General features: G+C 42.4%; 2 protein-coding genes across 3 annotated transcripts in view; one reads left to right on the forward strand and one right to left on the reverse strand.

Annotated features, from left to right (window-relative positions):
- Positions 1 to 6,387: 6,387 nt before the first annotated feature.
- Positions 6,388 to 17,024, reverse strand: LOC128049393 (nitric oxide-associated protein 1-like). The gene is given in 9 exon segments (XM_052641595.1): positions 6,388 to 6,674; positions 6,948 to 7,068; positions 9,525 to 9,641; positions 10,894 to 11,025; positions 13,807 to 14,012; positions 14,697 to 14,861; positions 15,770 to 16,918; positions 16,921 to 16,961; positions 16,963 to 17,024. Coding segments are annotated over 9 exon segments (2,190 nt in total). The 3' UTR covers positions 6,388 to 6,477.
- Positions 17,025 to 17,981: 957 nt separating this feature from the next.
- The window catches only part of POLR2B (RNA polymerase II subunit B), a 49,291-nt gene continuing 47,974 nt past the window's right edge, over positions 17,982 to 19,298 (forward strand). For both annotated transcript variants that reach the window (XM_052641592.1, XM_052641594.1), the window contains exon 1: positions 17,982 to 18,089. In XM_052641592.1, coding sequence (XP_052497552.1) covers positions 18,071 to 18,089 — 19 coding nt within the window. In that variant the 5' untranslated portion in view covers positions 17,982 to 18,070. The remainder of the gene's footprint in view (positions 18,090 to 19,298) is intronic.

The following is a 19,298-nucleotide window of genomic DNA, read 5'->3' on the forward strand; positions in this document are numbered from 1 at the left end:
GTGAAGTTAGTGATTCAAAGAACCCATGATACCTTATAATCTTACAAGTTATGGTTATATTTGTGTCCTTAAAATAGAACTTATTTCAGACTTGGCTAATAGTGATCAAGTCTGTCCTCTTGATTTTTTAACAGAAGATGTATATATTTGGGATGTTTAATTTACTGTGGCTTAAAATAACAACGATGGATAACATGTTCATGTAGCATTCAGCATTGATATGGTAAGGCAGAGGAGATAGCCTACATTTGCATTTTAAATTTACAGAAGTAATAGTGCACACTTTTCTTTAAAAACTTCTAAAAGATTTATGATGAAATCAAAATCATGCAACCTGTGTTCTCTCCTTTTTTCAATCACGTAACTATTCTATGTATCTGACTCCTGAGGTAAATTTAAGTCAGCATCAATTTTCTTTCATATTCATTTATTTATTTGGCTGCATCTGGTCAGAGTTGCAGCACACAGGATCTTCATTGTGGTGCATAGGGTCAGTTGCCCTGTGGCATGTGGGATCTTGGTTCCCCACCAGGGATCGAACCCATTTCCCCTGCATCGCAAGGCAGATTCTTAACCACTGGACCACCAGGAAGTCCCATCATCAAATTTCTTGATTAATTTACAGTGGGTTCTCTTCATATAGGTCAGAACATACAGCATGTTGTACTGCATTTGCCTCAGGGTGATGAACATACTGAAACTGTGTGGTGGATGAAAGTAGCCACAGATTTTTGGCAGACCTTCCAGTCAGCTTGAGTTTCTGCTGCCACTGCAACTTGCTTTGACCAGTAGAATACAGCAGAGTGACATTGTGTGATTTGGGAGCTTCAGCCTCCAGAGGCCTTGCAGCTTCTACTCATGCTCTTTTTGAACACCATCACCTGTGAGTGAGCCAGAACTGGCCTACTTGAGGATGAGATCCTAGGTAGAGAGAGTGATCCCTAGGAAAAGACCCAGGTTTCTCAGCTGTTACAGCCATCCCAGCTGAAGTTCCTGACATGGAGTGAGGTCTGCAAATGCATGTCCCCAGTGGGCAGAAGAACCACTGAGCTGTCTTTCCTATGGTATAATTCTTTGGATGTTTGCATTCCAAATTTCCTGTGTATGCTATTTCCTATTAATCAGAATAGTGGGTTAGGATCTCCTTTTATGCTATGATCTGTCTATGGTACTTGGCAAAGATCACTAGCAATGTGTAAAGATTTTTAGCCAGCCATGAAAGTACTTTCAATTTTTTTGTTTTTTAAAAATGTATTGAAGTACAGTTGATTTACAGTATGTTAACTTCTGTACAAGTGATTCAGTTATATCTATATATATAGATACACCCCTGTATGAGGTGTTCCCCTTTCCAACCCCTCCTTCCTAACTCTCCCACTTTGATTTGAAAACCCTAGAATGCTTTAGCTCTTCCCACATATTTGTGCCCTTTCCTCGCTTTGTTCAGGTTATTAAGAGGTTTTCTTGAAAACCTGATTCTGCCCTCCTCCCAGGCTTGGGCTATTTCCAAATACACACATATAATGTGTATGTATAACATACACACACATTTTTCATATTCTTCCCCAATATGGTTTATCTTAGTTCCCTGAAAGCACTTTTCATTTAAAACTACCTGATACGGTAAGACAGCATAGAAATCACAGAAGAACACTTGTATAGATTTGGGTAAGGGTATAGCCTAACACACATACATCCCCTACCTATGAAGAATATTCTTTTTTTTTTTAATTTTAAAATCTTTAATTCTTACATGTGTTCCCAAACATGAACCCCCCTCCCACCTCCCTCCCCTCTTTTTTTTTTTTTTTTAAATTAAAATGTGTGTGTGTGTATGTATTTTGGAGGAATATTCTTCTCAGACTGGAATTTTATATGGGAGGATTAAAATGAATCTAGGAAGTGTCTGTAACACAGGGTTTCCAAGGAAATTGTCATTACCTTTGAGGTCTTCAAGTGGGTTGATTTTCTTAGATGGTGCTAGTGGTAAAGAACCTGCCTGCCAGTGCTGGAGATGTAAGAGACTCTGTTTTGATCCCTGGTTGGGAAGATCCCCTGGTGAAGGGCATGGCAAACCACTCCGGTATTCTTGCCTAGAGAATCCCATGGACAGAGGAGCTTGGTGGGCTACAGTCCATAGGGTCACAAAGATTCAGACATGACTGAAGTGACTTAGCACACATGCATGTATGTATGAAAATCCATAGAACTACGTTGAAAGGGAAAAAGTCAGTTTCACTGTATAAAGGTGCTGGAAGCTTGTGTTTGAATTTTGAATCACATCTCTCATTAGTTATGTGACCCTGGCTAGTTACTTTTGCCTCAGTTCCATCTCTAAATACAGATAATAGTAGTATATACCTCCTGCATGGGGTTGTTCTAAGGACTCAGTTAAGATATATATATATAAAATGCCTAAAACTGTGCCTGGCTTACTGTCCTAAATAAGGGCCGCATGTGTGCTCAGTTCCTACGGTACTGTCCGACTGCGACCTAATGGGCCATAGCCCTCCAGGCTCCTCTGTCCATGGGATTCTCCAGGCAAGAATACTGGAGTGGGTTGCCATTCCCTCTTCCAGGGGATCTTCCCAACAAAGGGATCAAACCTGAGTCTCCTCCTTTGGCAGGTGGGTTCTTTACCACTAGCAGCACCTGGGAAGTCATCATATGATCATAGCAGCAATGAATACTCTCATATACTACTGCCTTTAGGCAGGACCAGAAGAAACCCTAGAAAAGTGTCAATGCTAAGTCAGCTTTCCATTTTCCAGAGAAGGGAAAAATCAACCCCTCAGAAAAGTCCCTTTGTTCTCCTAATTCATTCATACATTGAATCCATACAGCTATTTTCTGGAGACTTAGTGAAAAGTTAGAAAGGAACTTTGGCTGTCTCACATGTCCAAAATCCCCTGATAATGTGGTCTCTACTCCACATTAAGAAACAGATAATGTGTCTTTCTGTGGCCTCAGTTTTCTCAGATCTACCAATGCTCCTGGCCAGAGGTACTCAGTGTCTGTGATTAAGCATCATACCTATTGTACCTACCAGTGAGAATATTAAGACCAAAGAAATCTTTCCACTAGGTTTATTACTCAGAAGGCAAATTCTGAGAATTATATGAGAAACAAAAGGAAGCTTCTGAAAAACAGGAACCTGAAGCTCCAAGCCGTAGTTAGGTATTTGCTCTAAAACTCTAGAACTTAGGAATTTTCAGATCATGAAACTCTTGTACTAAATGAGAGAATACCTATGGTCTTTGACATGATGGGGAAAAGTGAAGCATCATTCATACATGATGTTAAATTAATCTTAAGCCATTCCCACCCACTGCAGGGCATCAGTGAGACAGACAACAGAACAAAGATTAAGAGCAGGCAGAGGTGCTATCTGTTGGATTCACATGAGTCTGAAGTCTTGTTTTTCTTGTTTAAGCATTACTCTGACATTTGAGAGAAAACAATCCCTCGGGGAGGAGGAGAGGAGCCAAGAGAAAATGGAGCAGTCTGAGAAAGAATGGAAGTGATTCTGTTGCTCCACAAGACACAGCCAGGTGGGAGGGAAGCCAGGGTGAATGATCAGAGGCTGTCTACAAAACAGCTCGCCTCAGCTGGAGCGTGAGGCAATAAGAGGTCTGCCATGTCTGGCATCCCTGGAGCTCCAAGTTAGTCATCTGCAGGAAACCAGCCTTGATTTCCATTTTGCAGAGAGAGGGATCAAGAAGCACAAGCACACGGGATTGCGTCTGTTCTCTTCTCCGTTGTCATGGTAAGTGTTGCAAGAGAGAGAGACAAATTAGACACTGGGGAACTACACAAAGCCCCAATGATTGGTAGAACTTGCTGTTTATGGTGATTAGAAATAGAAAATACATTAAACTTCACTGAAACTTTGAAGAAAATGCTGCTATTTTAAAAGGGGAGAAAAAGAGAAGATGGAACTTCAACCCCTATTCTGTGGACGTGAGAGGCTGTTCTGACACCTTGCCGTTAACTTCTCTTTCCTGATTTCCTGTATGCTGCCATGGTATAAATGATTAATGCTGGAAGGGTACTCTTCATACTGAGACCAGTGGATTAAGAAGTATTAGTAAACTGACATACTCAGAAACCAACACAGTAAGAGAACTTTATTAATAGCAAATCCACTGTGGATCAGTTGGATAGACCAGCAGTGATCTGGACTGCACTGGGTCGGCAGAAAGTGATGTAAATTAATAACAAAACCTAGCACCAGTCTCTACTGTCTATGCTCAGAGGGCTTTTTTCATCTGAGGTCTTGTAACCACCCTTTCTTGGCTTCCCTGCCTGTTTTTGCTGAGAATCCTATAAAGTTAGGACTCAGAAATATATAGTGTAGTTCCCTCATTTTATAGATGAGAAAATGAAGACCCAAAGAGATTAAAACCAGGGAAACCGAAACTTACTTAGTAAATTGCACTGTTTAAAACTGCTAGCAAAGTACCTTGTAACATTTTTAGATATGCCTTAGTGAAAATATAACCGTTGAATTTTAAAGGTAAGAGAAACCTGAGTATAAACTCTGAACGTTTAAAAATGGAATCTCTGCTAGTTGAGATGTCTGAAAGCCTAAAGAAAAGATGAGGGAGAAATATTCAGCTTTCTAGAATACATAACTTTTCAGGGTAAATGCATCATCAGTTTTTGGGTTCTATATTTTTCCATAAATGCAGATTTACCATATTTTATTATTTTTAATCTAAAGATTTCAGGCCTAAGCTCCAAACTGCAAACAGTACACAAATACAATGGTCACAGTTTTAAGTTATGAAATTTACAGTATTTCATTTTCTCCAAGATAAACTAGAAATCAGCTACCATTTTCTTAACTTGGGGAGCTACCGCCCTCTAGAGGGTGGGTCTAGAAACGTCAGGGTTCTCCATTGTCACAGTGAGGAATGGGGCAGGGGTGCTGCTAGTGGCATTTGGTATTTGGGGATGAAGGATACACATATAGAACCACTTTGCCCAAGATGCCAATAGTATTCACTTTGAAACATAATGAAAGTGAGACCTACGGTTTTTACAGGTAGTTTTTAAAATTATTATTTTTGGCTGGGCTGGGTCTTTGTTGGTGAAGCTGGCTTTTCTCTAGTTGTGGGTAGCAGGGCCTACTCTCTAGTTGCAGTGCATGGGTGTCTCACTGTGGTGGTGTTTCTTATGGAACACGGGCTCTAGGGTGCGTGGGCTTCAGTAGTTGCTGCACAGTGTCTCTAGAGCACAGGCTCAGTAGTTGAGGCACACAGAATTAGTTGCTCCACAGCACGTGGGATCTTCCCGGATCAGGGATTGAACCCGTGTCTCTTGCATTGGCAGGCAGATTCTTTATCACTGAGCTACCAAAAAGCCCTACAAGTTGCATTTTAAAATACTGACCATTTATCCTATAATGACCTACTTAGTGGGGGAGAGGGGGCTCGAGTGTATATGTTGTCAGAGAATACAGGACTATTAAAAAGTTAATGCTAACCCTAAGTCTACAGGAAGTTCAGCGATCTGTTTCAGGCCAATTAACTTCACAGCATTCATCTCATCATGGGACCTGGGACTTGACTTGCCAATTCATTGTCCACAGCTATAGGGCCACTCACTCAACAAGGAATACTTGAAGGTAAAGATTTCTGACTGGTGTAATGTTTTATGTACAGTGTTTACAGACAAATGTTGATAAAATAGTTGAAGTGCTCTGATCTTGCAGAATAGATCTCAGATTCCAAAAGGATATAACATAAATCCTTTTCTAAGATTTTCAGGCACTTTTAGATTATGTAAGGGAAATTTCTACTTGTTTTCCAGATTTCTTTCACTGCTGCTTCCCCTAAGTAATAAAAATCTTGACTCCGCATTTCCGTTTACATCCTCCAGCTTCCTCATGGCAGGGTGTGGCCATGGAAACATTGACCACTGGACACTGTGATGTGGGCAACTTCCAGCTCTTCCTTCATTTCAGTATGGTAGCTGCATGCTCTTCACTCTCTTCTCTTCTTCCCATTGCTGTGAAAGGATGACAACTTGAGCAACCACCTTAGACCCAGAGATGGAAGCCATGGTGTGTTCCCCAGTTGGGTACTTGGCTGACTACATGAAGTGCAGCCGCTTACTCACCTCTCTCATTTAAGCCAGCATATTTTAGAGAAAACCTTCTGCCATTTTCTCTCAAGCCAACTGCTAAGCTGCTCTTTCAACTAGATTCTAAATGAGAAGTGCCATCTGGTCTCAATAACAAATACTAGCAGAACTCTTTTAGGTATGTTTGAATCACAGATACACACATGTATGTACTCTACTAAAAAAAATAACGTGTTTACAAACTCAATTCATTAAAAAGAGGCATGGTCCTTGGTAGTTTAAAGAGGATGAGGGGGCTTTATTATAGCAGTATTTAATAAAATGCGGTGTGATACACACAGAATGTTCTATATAGTTCATCTTCAATGTGAACAGGTCAGCTTCACGTATCTATCTTTTTTTCTTCAGGTTGTACACAAGAGCAGGAGGCCTTTTGGTTTTATACGCCACACTTCCCTTGATGCGCTTTCCTTTGATGTTAACTATATGTGGCAAGAGAGGGCGCCGGACTGTCAGAACTGTTCCTTGAGGTGTATAGCCTCGGAGGGTCAGTGTGTCCTTAAACTGCGGTGTTACTGCTACCCAACCTATGCGGCCACATGAAAAAACACAGACGGTGTTAGCAACCATCCTATTAAAAACACCAAACACAGCTCCAGATGGAGACCCAAGGGAGGCTACTGCTGCCTCACTCTTTTTTAAAAAGCATCCATGCGTTTGTGAAAATGCACAGATTCATTTTCAGAACAGGTTGCATCTTATGGATGATCTAGATGTATTTCTTAAAATATTTGGCTTATGTCAGTTAAGGCAGATCTGTATAAAAATATGATAAACTCTTGTGCTTGGTGTAAAATTACCTGCAGAGGAGAACTTGATGTCAGCCACTGCTTCAGATTCCCCAAGTCCTTCATCTAATGTGATGTCTTCAGCAACAAGAGGAGGAAATCCTGCCATTCTTTCTTCTCCACCCATTGGTACCTTCCATTGGGAGAAGATAAAGTTATTTGGAAATTCAAATGAAACCCCTGATAACTTTAAGTAAGGCAGTGATAAGATAATACCGTACAGGTATCAAAAATAAAACCATTAAACTATTACAGGCCTGTCTGGACACACAGGTTAATCCCGGCCTCATTAGAAATCAAGGGTACATGGATAATGGTTAATATCAGCTCTATCTTTACAGGTGTTTCCATGTATTGGAAATAAGTGGATAATAATTTACCTATTTATTAACGGATTGCTGTTTATCACTAAGAACACAAACACAGACATTACAGTATGGTCCCTGCTCCCAAGGAGATCAGAAGGTGGAAATAGCAAGTAAACAAAAGGTAAGAAATGTAATGAGAGGCAATCTATTAAGTACTGTGGTTGTGAAAGGAATAATGAATGTGGCTTGGTCAAGTAAAACCATTAATCGGAATTTTGAAAAAGAGATTAGTTACTCAGTGTTGAAAGGTATTCTGAGTAACGTACAGACACAAAAATTGGAAAAAGGATGATGAGTTTAGAGAACTGTAGTTTAACTGTGCAGAGTGTGTTATGTGTGTGTATTAGTGACGAGGCTTTCAGTTTTGACTTCTCAGTAATGTGGAACTAACAAGGAATTATAAGCAGGAAAGAAAATAGAATGGAAAAGAATACTGGGAGCTGCTTTATATTTTGGTAAAACCTGTATACTGCAGGATTTATCAACCTCAGCACTACTGACCTTTTGAGCCAAATAATTTTTTGTTGGGGGAGGCTGTCTTGTGCATTGCACAATTTTTAGCAGCCTCTACCCAGTGTCCATCAGGTTGTGAAAACAAAACTCTCCAGGCTTTGCCAAATGTTGCCTTGAGGTAAGAGTCAAGCCTGATTGAGAACTACAGCTGTAGTGGGGTGGGGGTGGGAGGAGACAATAAAACTGGAGTCTAGATTATACCTCATAATCTCAGAAAGCAGGCTACAGTTTGGACTGTGAGGCTGGTCTCAGTGATGATTAGGAGGCAGGACTGACTTTGACTTGGGAGATGAATGAAAACCAGAAGGCAACTGTCTGTATGATGAGGGGAGAGAAGCCTGGGTGTTGCTTTGAGAACTATCAGTGAGTCCACCCTGAAGCCTACACAGATACACGAAGGTAGAGCCCTCCCCTCAAATCCTACATGTGTCTGGAGTGTCAACTTTAGGCCCGTTATTTCAGTGGAGTCTTAATTTCACTCTGGCTTTTTTAGTCCAGAGAGAAAGAAGCATTTATTTCTCAAGTCAGGTTGGTCTTATTCTGGTTGAAGGGCAGGTGTGCGTTTTGACTTATTTTTCGTTGTATGAACATTCATTAATGTAAATCACATTGGATGCACCTGGTATTTTTGCAGGAGCTATGTCCCAACCCCCTCCTCATCACCACAAACACACAGCAGTGACAGCGGTGTCCTGGCACTGGATCTTCACAACCTCATGGTGTGGTCACAACAGAGAAGTAAAGGAAACTTGCCTAAAGTTACACAGCTTCACTAAGTGGTGGAGCAGAGTAGGATTTGAACCCAGCCTAGCTCCAGTGATCTTAACCATCATACACTACAGGCTAGCCAACAGTGTGTACACAGGTCTGGTTAAAGAGCTGTAAACAGGCCCCAGTCTCCGGTGAACATGGAACAATTTCAGTGGCAAAGAAAGGGCACAGCAGGGACTGCAGAGGATGGGAGGTGAGGAGCAGGAATCAGCTTGATTGTAAAGAAGAGGAAGGAGTGGGACACTGAGTTTTGTTTTGTTTCTGAAAGATCAGAGAAATTTTCACACACTGCTTAACAGGTCAAAGGAAGGATCAAGTAAGCAGGAGAGAAGACGTACGATAGTCTCTAAGTGTCTGATTAAGAACCTGGGAGGAGAGCTTTTCTACCCAGACAAGGGCTTCTAAGCTCAGCACTACTCACACGAGGACCAGATAATTCCCTGTTGTGAGGGGCTTTCCTGTGCATGCATTCTGTTTAGCATCATCTTTGGCCTCCACCCACTACATGCCAGTAGCATCACCCAATTGTGAGAAAATCCAACGTCTCCTCACTCACATTATCCAGCGCAACTTTTTGAAATGATGTGACCACTGGGCAGTTGAAAAGTGGCTAGTGCAAGTAAAGAACTAAATTTTAAAGTTTATTTAATTTTAAATAACTTATTGAAATAGCCACATGTGGCTACCATACTGGACAGTGTCACCCAGAGAAAACCCAGCTCTGTCAGTATCCCGGGGTCAGTCCAATCCAACATCCCTTTTCTTATCAGAGCCCGTCTCACTTTATAGCCAAAATCCTCAAGGTGAACAAGGTCAGGGAGAGCTAGCTGATGGTGTAACAAAGATGGTTCTGTCCAACAAAGGCTTTTTATCAGGGCTGTGGGACTACCAGGGTGTATTAACCTAACTAGTCAACCATCAAAGCGTGTTGCCTCACCTTTAGTAGCGTATGACCTGCGTGCTTCTGATATATAGTATCCGCCTTGTCCAACGAAGTAATGTGAACAGGAAGGAAGTTGGAAGCCACAACTGTAAACCAAGCTGACTGATTTCCCTTAAGAAAGGAAGAAAGAACTTATCTGTACAATGAAAACTCGGAAAACCAGCACATTACAAGGTACATTTATAAAATCTGGGGAATTCCCTGGCAGTCCATTCCTGAGTGCTGTGTGATTCTACTGCAGTGGCCCTGGGTTCAAGCTCTGTTTGGGGAACCAAGGTCCTGCAAACTATGTGGTGTGGCCCAAAAAAAAAAAAAAAAAAGGGAAGGTAGGAAAAGCATGGCAGAAGCCATGCACTTACACCCATGTAAATAAACCTATGATACCTTATATATACTTCGTGGATACTTAAATGTCTTTTATGAAAAACAAATGAAAATACCATCTGCTTTAATTGTCCCTGTATGAAGTTTGGTTTAAAATGTTAACATTGAAAAAAAGAAAAAGTTAACATTGTATGATCTCTAAAAATGTAGGTAAGGTTTAAAGTGTGAGAAGAGTTGATCATTGGAAAAAACTCTGATGCTGGGAGGGATTGGGGGCAGGAGGAGAAGGGGACGACCGAGGATGAGATGGCTGGATGGCATCAGGGACTTGATGGATCTGAGTCTGAGTGAACTCTGGGAGATGGTGATGAACAGGGAGGCCTAGTGTACTGTGATTCATGGGGTCGCAAAGAGTCGGACATGACTGAGCGACTGAACTGAACTGAACTGAAGGCCAACTTTTCAACAAAGTATGAACAAACAGAAATCCAAGATGTGTGCTAAGGCAATGGCCCACAGGTTGCACTGAGTGTTGTTGGACATATCCGTCTTTCATTTTCCATTTTTCTGCTCACTTTGGCAAAAATGGGGAGCAGTTCTATAGATGCTTTAAAGTCTCTAAATGATGCTATGTAAATGAATACCAAACCAAAAAAATACATGTATAAAAGTATACGTGTCATCGGATATAGAGTGTGGAATTAATTTAATGCCATATTAACCCTGCCCTTAAACATATGCCCTCTGATTTCCACAGAAAAGAATACCACAGGAGAGGGAAACTACCTTTTAATGTCAAGCTGTATGGGACATTCAGCTGTTTTGTGAAGATAATTTTTTTTAAGACCTATTACTTTTTCCCACCATTTCATTATCCCAGGTTTCTATTACAGACATTTTAAAACACACACTTAAAGGATCTCAACCCCAACACAGTCATGACTTAGTTATCAGCATTTTGCTAGTCTTGATAATATCTGCTTGCTTAAAGTAAATCCCCAAAATAAAGTCATTTTTCAATGGTACAGACTTTCCTTACCTTCAGAAAATCTATGCGGCCTAAGGCACCCAAAAATAGAACCATTCCTGGTTTTAGCATAAAAGTTCTTGGAATAATGGAATGTGTTGGCAATACAATATTTACTTCTTTTTCTGTTAGAAGACTTAAAATCTGTAAAGCAAAGTGCAGATTTTTTTTGAGAACTACTTTCAATGAACATATGCTATATCGTGCTTTACCCATAAGATAACAAGTTATGATTATATATTCAAGGCTTCACAATACATCAAAGTATGTCTTCCAGAATTTGCTGCACGTAAAATTCATAGCTTCTTTCTGTTTCATGGAATCAATTTATAGTTGGCTCTACTCTTGTTTCACAACTTAATCTTAAGTAATGGCAGTATAAAGGTGTATGAAACAACAGCATCCTCTGAATTCTGTCAAATTTGGTGTGATCTGAACACATTGATGATTCAGTCCCAGGATAGAAAAATATGTTCCCTTGTCAAGGCTTCTAGGGAGCAGCAATTCTCAGGTAATGCTAAGGTAATATGCTATGTTTTGTCCTCCTGGCAGCTATGCATGCATTAAATGAAGAGTGATCACCCCATTCTAGGCTCAAGTAAAAAGCTTGAAGAACCTTTTCTAAATTCCAGTATTCACTTTCCTTATTTCCTACAAATATTCAGCAAAACAAAACAAAACAAAACAACAACAACAAAAACACAAAAGTATGGATCCTGTGATTTCTGAGGATGAAGATTCCTAAGTAGACTAGAGAAAATGGAAAAGAAAAGCCAGGAAGTACAAGATTCTGGTGAGACTAAAATCAAAATCTGACTAAAAAATTCAAGAAAGTAAAAAAATGGCTTTTTGTGAACTTGTCTCTTAAAGAAAAGTAAGAAGAAAATTTAAAAAAAGGTAATATCTAGGGAGACTTGAAAGAAAATACGTAAGGAGGTGGCAAGTAGTTTTCTTCAGTACTTGTGTTTAAAAAGCCCATTTAAAGCCCCTGGCAGGAGGGAATTACTTTAACCCTTTTAGCAAATACCCTCATACTTCCATTTTACAACAGAGTTCCTTGCTTTAGCTTGGGAAACACTGGTTCAAGGCATTAAATAAATACATCAATAAACAGACAGAATCAAACTTTCTGAGAGAACTTTTGTATCTAAAAACTTGAGGGTCTCACTGCTGGCTATAGGAGTTAGCAAATTCTTGCCTTTTTGACCAGTTGACAAGAGGGTATACCTGACTAAAGGAACTGCTATCCCTGACCTGCTGCTGCTGCTAAGTTGCTTCAGTCATGTCATTGCCCGTGTCTTACTCTGTGCAACCCCATAGACAGCAGTCCACCAGGCTCCTCCATCCCTGGGATTCTCCAGGCAAGAACACTGGAGTGGGTTGCCATTTCCTTCTCCAATGCATGAAAGTGAAAAGTGAAAGTGAAGTCGTTCAGTCATGTCCAACTCTTAGCGACCCCATGGACTGCAGCCTACCAGGCTCCTCCGTCCATGGGATTTTCCAGGCAAGAGTACTGGAGTGGGGTGCCATTGCCTTCTCCATGTCATTGCCCTAATTGAGCCTAAAAGTTAAATATGAGTGGGTCAAGTTAAAGTGATAGAACATTACTAGGAAGCAGTAGTAATGTTTGGTAGTAGTAGGAGCCAGTTTCCTAAGCTGAAGCATGGAACTCTGTTGTGAAATGGAAGTATTAGGGTCTCTGCTAAAAGGGTTAAAATATTTCTTTCCTACATGTGCTTTTTCAAACACAAATACTGAAGAAAACTACTTGCCACCCCCTTAACATTATTTTCTTTCGAATCTTCTGAGATATTACATTTAAAAAATTTTCCTTTTTATTTTTCCTTAAGGAACAGGTTTGCAAAAGATTTTTAGCCATTTTTTTACTTTTTCAAATTTTTATTTATTTTTTATTTAAAAAATTTTTATTTTTACTTTATTTTACTTTACAATACTATATTGGTTTTGCCATACATTGACATGCATCTGCCACGGGTGTACATGAGTTCCCAATCATGAACCCCCCCCCTCGAATTTTTAAAATCAGATTTTAATTTAAATCTTAGCAAATTCTTATACTCCTTGGCTTTTTCTTTACTCTGTGAAGTTCTGAATTGCTAAGGGAGTAAAGATTGGACATAAACAATGAGTTGACCCTATTCTAAATTAGGTTCATCTGATCAGGCACCTACTTAAGAAATTTAGTACTTTGTGTCACTTTTTCAAGAACAAAAACAAATTAGAACTCATGCTGGAAAGTGTCCTGTGTTCATAGCCTATTCTCAGAATAGCTCCAGGAAATGAAGACAAATCATCCGGATTATGTCAGCACAGTCCCCATGTTTGCAGGATGAATTGAGAGAGAAGAAAAGCGTAGAGTAAGAAAGAGAGGACATTATACTTTAAAACATTTCGATGTCTGGCAAAGGGACCGAGGCATTACATTTATTCCACACACCTTTGGGGAATAATAAGTACAAAGTATGTACAGGGAGACTGCCCAGCTAAATATAAATAGCAGGTCAAAGATCAAATGGGTGACCTTGGGACATGAAGTGACACTGCTTTAGCTGAGGGTGAGTCCCTCCTTACTTCAGGTCAAGGTGGGTGCACCTCTTGGTGAATATGTTATAGAGGGAATTCAAGTATGGCACAGGTGGCTGGGACTGCAGTGATTATGATTTCTTCCAACCTTAAAATCTAGGATTCTGTAAATATTTCTCTTAAGGTAAAACCCACAAAGATAGAAATAGGTTGTCAGAAGCGACGCCTACCAAATGGCATATAGGAAGGCACCAAGGAAACAGTTTGATGAATAAATCAGAACTGAGTCTAAAATGAAAGGATGCCTTTTTTTCTTTTGCTGATTAAAATAGTACTCCTGCACTTGAAAGTTAATGTTTCTAGAAGACATGAAATACATACACAATTTTCTTTTGTAATTCCAGGGGTGTCATAAAACCAGTGGGCATCTTTCACATCTTCTGGGGTCAGTTCTACTCGTTTGGTGGATTTATCTGCAGCCAGAACAGGTTCATTTCCCATGTCAAAGGCAAATGAATCTGCATCAAATTCAAAGGCAGCTTTATCCTTCTGTGCTTCTGAATATGAGAATGTTCTTCCAACCCTTCCTAGAACAAGTTATATTGAAGTTAGTAGTCACTCCTTTAAAGCTTTTGACTCATAGTTTTTATGTTTGCTTCAAACAAGTTACTAAGACTAACTGGTGTTTGGAAGGAAGTGAGACTACAGTGATACTTTTGCTCTGTTTCTAAATGTAGCTGGAGTCAGACTCTTGTAATGATGAAATGCGAGTGGCTGGCTGTGCACATTAGGTGGAGGGGAAATCAGTTTTTTGTAAATGTTGGAAAGAGATACTAAGGAAAGGGGGACAATCCAATTTAAAACTGTTACAGTTCAACAACGTGTATGGTCTGCAAGGAGGGGGCTGGTATCTTAATGCAAATGGTTCTACTTCTAACAATAGCCAGATAGGCTGCTGCTGCTGCTAAGTCGCTTCAGCCGTGTCGGACTCTCTGCGACCCCATAGATGGCAGCCCGCCAGGCTCCCCCGTCCCTGGGATTCTCCAGGGAAGTTATTCACATTTCCTTTCCTGGATTTCTTCAAGTATCTACCATCTCAATTTTCCCATTGCAATGAATTCTGGACTTCCAAACAGCAGCCTTGCCTCTAAAAGGTTTCTATGTTCTAAAAAGAGGGAGTGTCTCTTCCCATAAAAAACTGGCTAGCCCTCGAGAACTGTATTTCAAGATGCTCAGCAAAAAATTCTAGTTTTCCTATAGAAGACACTTACCTACTAAATAACCATGCTTTTTTAAGAGATTCAGTTTATTTTGTTCTTGTTGACTAAGATCTTCTTCTGCTTCAGTTGCATCTCTTTTAAGCCTTTTTTGCCTTTGAAACATTCTGTAAGGAGTTGGGTTACAAATAGGAAACTTCAGAAGGTTTAACGTAGTACCTGAAATACCAGATACATACACTGTTATAAACATTGTACAGGAAAATGGAATAAAACATTTAAGAGGATCTGTACCATCTTGAGTACTGTGGTTATTAATCCTAACTTTCATGACAACCCTCTACAAAATTATTCTTACTTTACAGATAAGGCAATAGGCTCAAAGACTGGCTCACAGGCTCAACTAGGATCTGAATGCCAAATCTACAGGCCTGATCTCTTTCCATCTTCTGCATACTGCTAACCGGTATAAAAAGCATTTCTGTATATAAGTCTCCCCAAAGTCCAGGACAGAGAATACAGTTTACCAAGCAAAGTTAAACACTGGTTTCAAAGGAACAAATGAACTAGTTCATTTTGCCAACTGTTACATTAAAAACAGGTCACAGAAGGATTCATTCTGCAATTACTACAGATGTTTCTTGAAGCCACAAAGTTGACTTTTATTTTCAACGAAGCCACACATCATATTGCATCAGTGAATTATTCATAGGTTAAATCTATAGAATTCTCATGAGTAAACTCAAGATATGAAGAGTAAGACTGAGGGATGGAAGGAGGCTTTTCTCCACAAAGTAAAAGGACTTTCTGGAGAAACTTACAAAAGACTAAGGGAAATCTTCAAGAGAGCAAACACTGCTTTGTCCTCTGGTTCACCTACAGTGCTTAGAACGGTGGCTTGAACATAGGAATACTCCACTGAGTATTCTATTGAAAAGTTACTACAACATATACTGAATTTGCAAGCACTAAGCTGCCACGGAAGAGAAATGTGAACAAAGTAGATAGAGAATTTTTAAAGGGAAGCCTCCCACTAGCCCCTGATGGACATTAAGGAAGAATACATGACTAGGAGGGTGAATCACGATCAGACTACCAGCTTCTCAGAAAACGAAGGGGACGCTCACCAGGCCAAGGAGAGATGGTGGCCCTGTCGATAGCTTCAGCGCCCTTGGCGATGCAATAATCGGACTCCAGAAGCGTATTGAAAAGAGTGGACTTGCCAGCGTTGGTTGCGCCAACCAGGTAGACGTCGCCGCGGTAGCGCCAGGAGCGCTGGAGCGCGGAAATCAACTCCTCAACTCCATAACCAGTCTTGGCGCTGATGAGCCGCACGTCTCTGAGAACCGTGCGGGACTTCGGCGGAAGATTCGCATTGTCCTCCCCGCCCCGTGGCCGGTTCCCACTGGGACTTTGAGCTCTTCGGTAGCCGCGGGGCGGCAGGAGCCCGGCGCCAATACATTCGTCCCACAGTCGCTCCCGGAGCCGCTGCCTGTAGTTGGGAGTGTCTTGGGGCAGCAGGTCCAGCTTGTTTCCCAGCACGATCAGTTGCTTGGGGCCCACCAGGGCGGGCAGGTGGGGCAGCAGGGTGTCGGGCAGATCCAGTAGGTCCACCATGTACAGTACAAGAGCTGGCTCGGGCCGCCGCAGCGCGGCGCTCACCAGCTCCAGGAACTGTCCCTGGCTCACCTGAAGGCGCAGGGCGCGCCGGTGATGCACCAGCAGCCAGCAGCGCTGGCATACAGTCCGCTCCAGCCCCCCTTCCTCCGCCAACGCGCTGTTAAACTTCTCGCTGGGTAGGTAGCCGGGAACGCCGGGGTCCTGGCAGTGCAGCTCCGCACCGCACCCGGAACAGTTCTGGCCGCTGGGCGGCACCGTCGGGTCCGGGTGCCCCACCACTTGGTGTACCCGCCGGCCGGCGCCTAACTTCTGCTGCCGTCTAACCTCTCGCTGCTGCTCTATCCGTCTCTTCTCCTCCTCCTGCCGCTGCTGCAGCTCCCGCAGCTGGTCCTGGAGGGTCGCTTCCGACTCTGAATCCAGGACGTACTCAGGGAACAGAAAACTCTCCTCCAGGTCAGCCCCTCCTGGGTTACCCCCAGTCGCCGTCGCGCCACGAGGAAGGCCACGTCCCAGGCTCGCTGGGTATCGGGAGGAGTAATCGGTAGCGCATCTCCTCTCGAGGAGCGTCTCCCGGACGCCGTTACGCGCTACAGCGGGAGTGGGTCCCCTCAAGAAGCCGCAGAGAAGCCTGCGAGCTAGGCGCGCGGGCAGCATGAGAATGCAGGTGTGGGCAAAGGGGCGGAGCCACCTTTTCGCTTGCACTGTGGCCCCAGACGAACGTAAAACAGCAGAGACAAGCCGGGAGTACCTGAGAGCCGTCATTCGTCAGCGTGAAGCTCCTCCTTCCACGTCTAATCTCGTGAGTTCTCGCGATGAAGGCTCTGTGGCCCAGAAACCTACTTAAAGTGATACCGGGGACTTAGATTAGAAAGTGAAAGCGAAGTCTGTCGGTCAGTCGTGTCCCTTTGCGACCCCGTGGCCTGTAGCCTACCAGGCTTCTCCGTCCATGGGATTCTCCAGGCAAGAATACTGGAGTGGGTTACCCTTTCCTTCTCCAGGGGATCTTCCCGACCCAGGGATCGAACCCGGGTCTCCCGCACTGGAGGCAGACGCTTTAACCTTTGAGCCACCAGGGAAGCCCTAGTCGGTCGAATAGGCTAGTTAGTGAGGGTTTATCAACTTTCAGGCTTGTTTAACGCGCTGTCCCTGGCACCACCTGCTGTTAAAGGAATCACATTGTTAGGAGCTACGTGTTTGTCTTTAGAACTGGAAAATTAAAAATCGAATGTCGCAGACTTACAGCCACAATTAAAACCTTTTATTAATACATCTTGGCTTTTTTCGGGTATCATCATTCGTGCAACAGCATTAAAATCACATTTCTTAAACATTTAAAAAAATATGACGCATAATTGATTTACACAAATCCTCGTTAAAAGTTTCGTGTTTTAAAATCTTTGGAACTGAAAAAATAGAGCACGGCGACAATTAAACCTTTTATTATTAAATCTTTCTTTCTTTTTTTGGTGCCATTATTTGTGCAACAACGCTAGAAAACAAAGCTTCATTGGCAGGAGCCAACTCGGAGACCGTAAGCAACGGTCCTCCCACTCCAAGAACAGGAAACCTCAACTCACAAACCGCGCATGTGCAATACTAACCCTTAACCACGTTTTTCCCCCTTGCCCTTCGCGCAGGCGCAGACCTTAACTGGAGCCTTTGTGGGCGGGGCTTCGTGTGGGACGCAGAGTATTCTGGGAACGCCGGAGACGGAAATTACTTCGCCTCACTTTGCTGTGGTCCGTGGCAGCTACGCGTCTTTCTGTGTGTGATTTCTAGATTGACGGGTTCGGGAACCGTTTGCCAAGATGTACGACGCGGACGAGGGTAGGTGACCAGTCAGGGCACTCCTCGGCGACACATTTACGGGGGGGAAACGTGGGGAGTTGGACGAATGAAGGACTTACGGCCCCCTCCCCGGCCTCCCCCACCACGTCCCCAGTCGTTTCCCTACATCCCCAGGCCGGATCCGAGATTTTGAGAGGTGGAGGGTGCGGGGAACGTAGCCTTTATGATCTCGGTCAGGGGGACTCTTGTTCTCTTGGTTGAATCTGACACTCCCTTCCCGCATTGAAAGTAGCCTGAAGAACCATAGGACAGATGTAGTTGTTTTGATTTCGTCTGAAGCAGAGCTCCTTTTCAGATTTACGTAAGGGCCAGAGCTAGTGGATTTGTTGAATAGTTTTTGAGCGTCGGCCTTTGCCAAACATGGTGCTGCTGCTGCTGCTGCTAAATCGCTTCAGTCGTGTCTGACTGTGCGACCCCATAGACGGCAGCAGGTTCTGGTAATACCCCGCGGACAAAGAATATAGTTTCTCTCTCTTTCTGGGGGTGTGTGTGTGTGTGTGTGTGTGTGTGTGTGTGTGTGTTTACATGTAGAAATCTTAGTCATGAGTAGTGTATTTTCATTGTATATTTTTAATGCTCCCTCTCCTATTCTCCACAACTCCTTTTTCAGAGTTCATTTTCTTCTAGCTCCCAACCTCCTGGTTGCCCCTCACTCTTCCGTTCCTTCACTTACTTCATGGAGAAAATAGAAGCAGAAACTTAAGGTCTGCTGTTTAAACTTGTGTCCCATTTTTATCTTGCATCTAGAAATTTATTAGTATCATTGTATTCTTTTTCTTCTATTTGCGAAAAAAATTCCCCCAAAAATCTTAGCTTAATTTTTTAGTAGGTGATATATTCTTGTTTCTCACAAGCTAGAAGACATAAAAAATGTTAAAAGGGATAAATGATCAATAAATATAAAACTAACTTCATTATTACGGCTCCTTTTCCAGCTTTATTAGCTTCTCCTGTGTGCCTGTGATAATAACATCTAGTGTGTCATCAAAACTAGAAATCTCTAAGCCGATTTAGATACCTTAGTTTTTTTTACCCCGCCAGGACAAGGAGGAACAAGGGCCTGACCCTACAGGTCCTTGATGCCTCATCCCTTAGTTTCAACACCAGGCTGAAGTGGTTTGCCGTATGTTTTGTCAGTGGCATCTTCTTCATCCTTGGAACTGGATTGCTGTGTCTCCCTGGAGGCAT

This window comes from Budorcas taxicolor, chromosome 6 (genome assembly GCF_023091745.1).
Source record: "Budorcas taxicolor isolate Tak-1 chromosome 6, Takin1.1, whole genome shotgun sequence".
Classification (NCBI taxonomy): Eukaryota; Metazoa; Chordata; class Mammalia; order Artiodactyla; family Bovidae; genus Budorcas; species Budorcas taxicolor.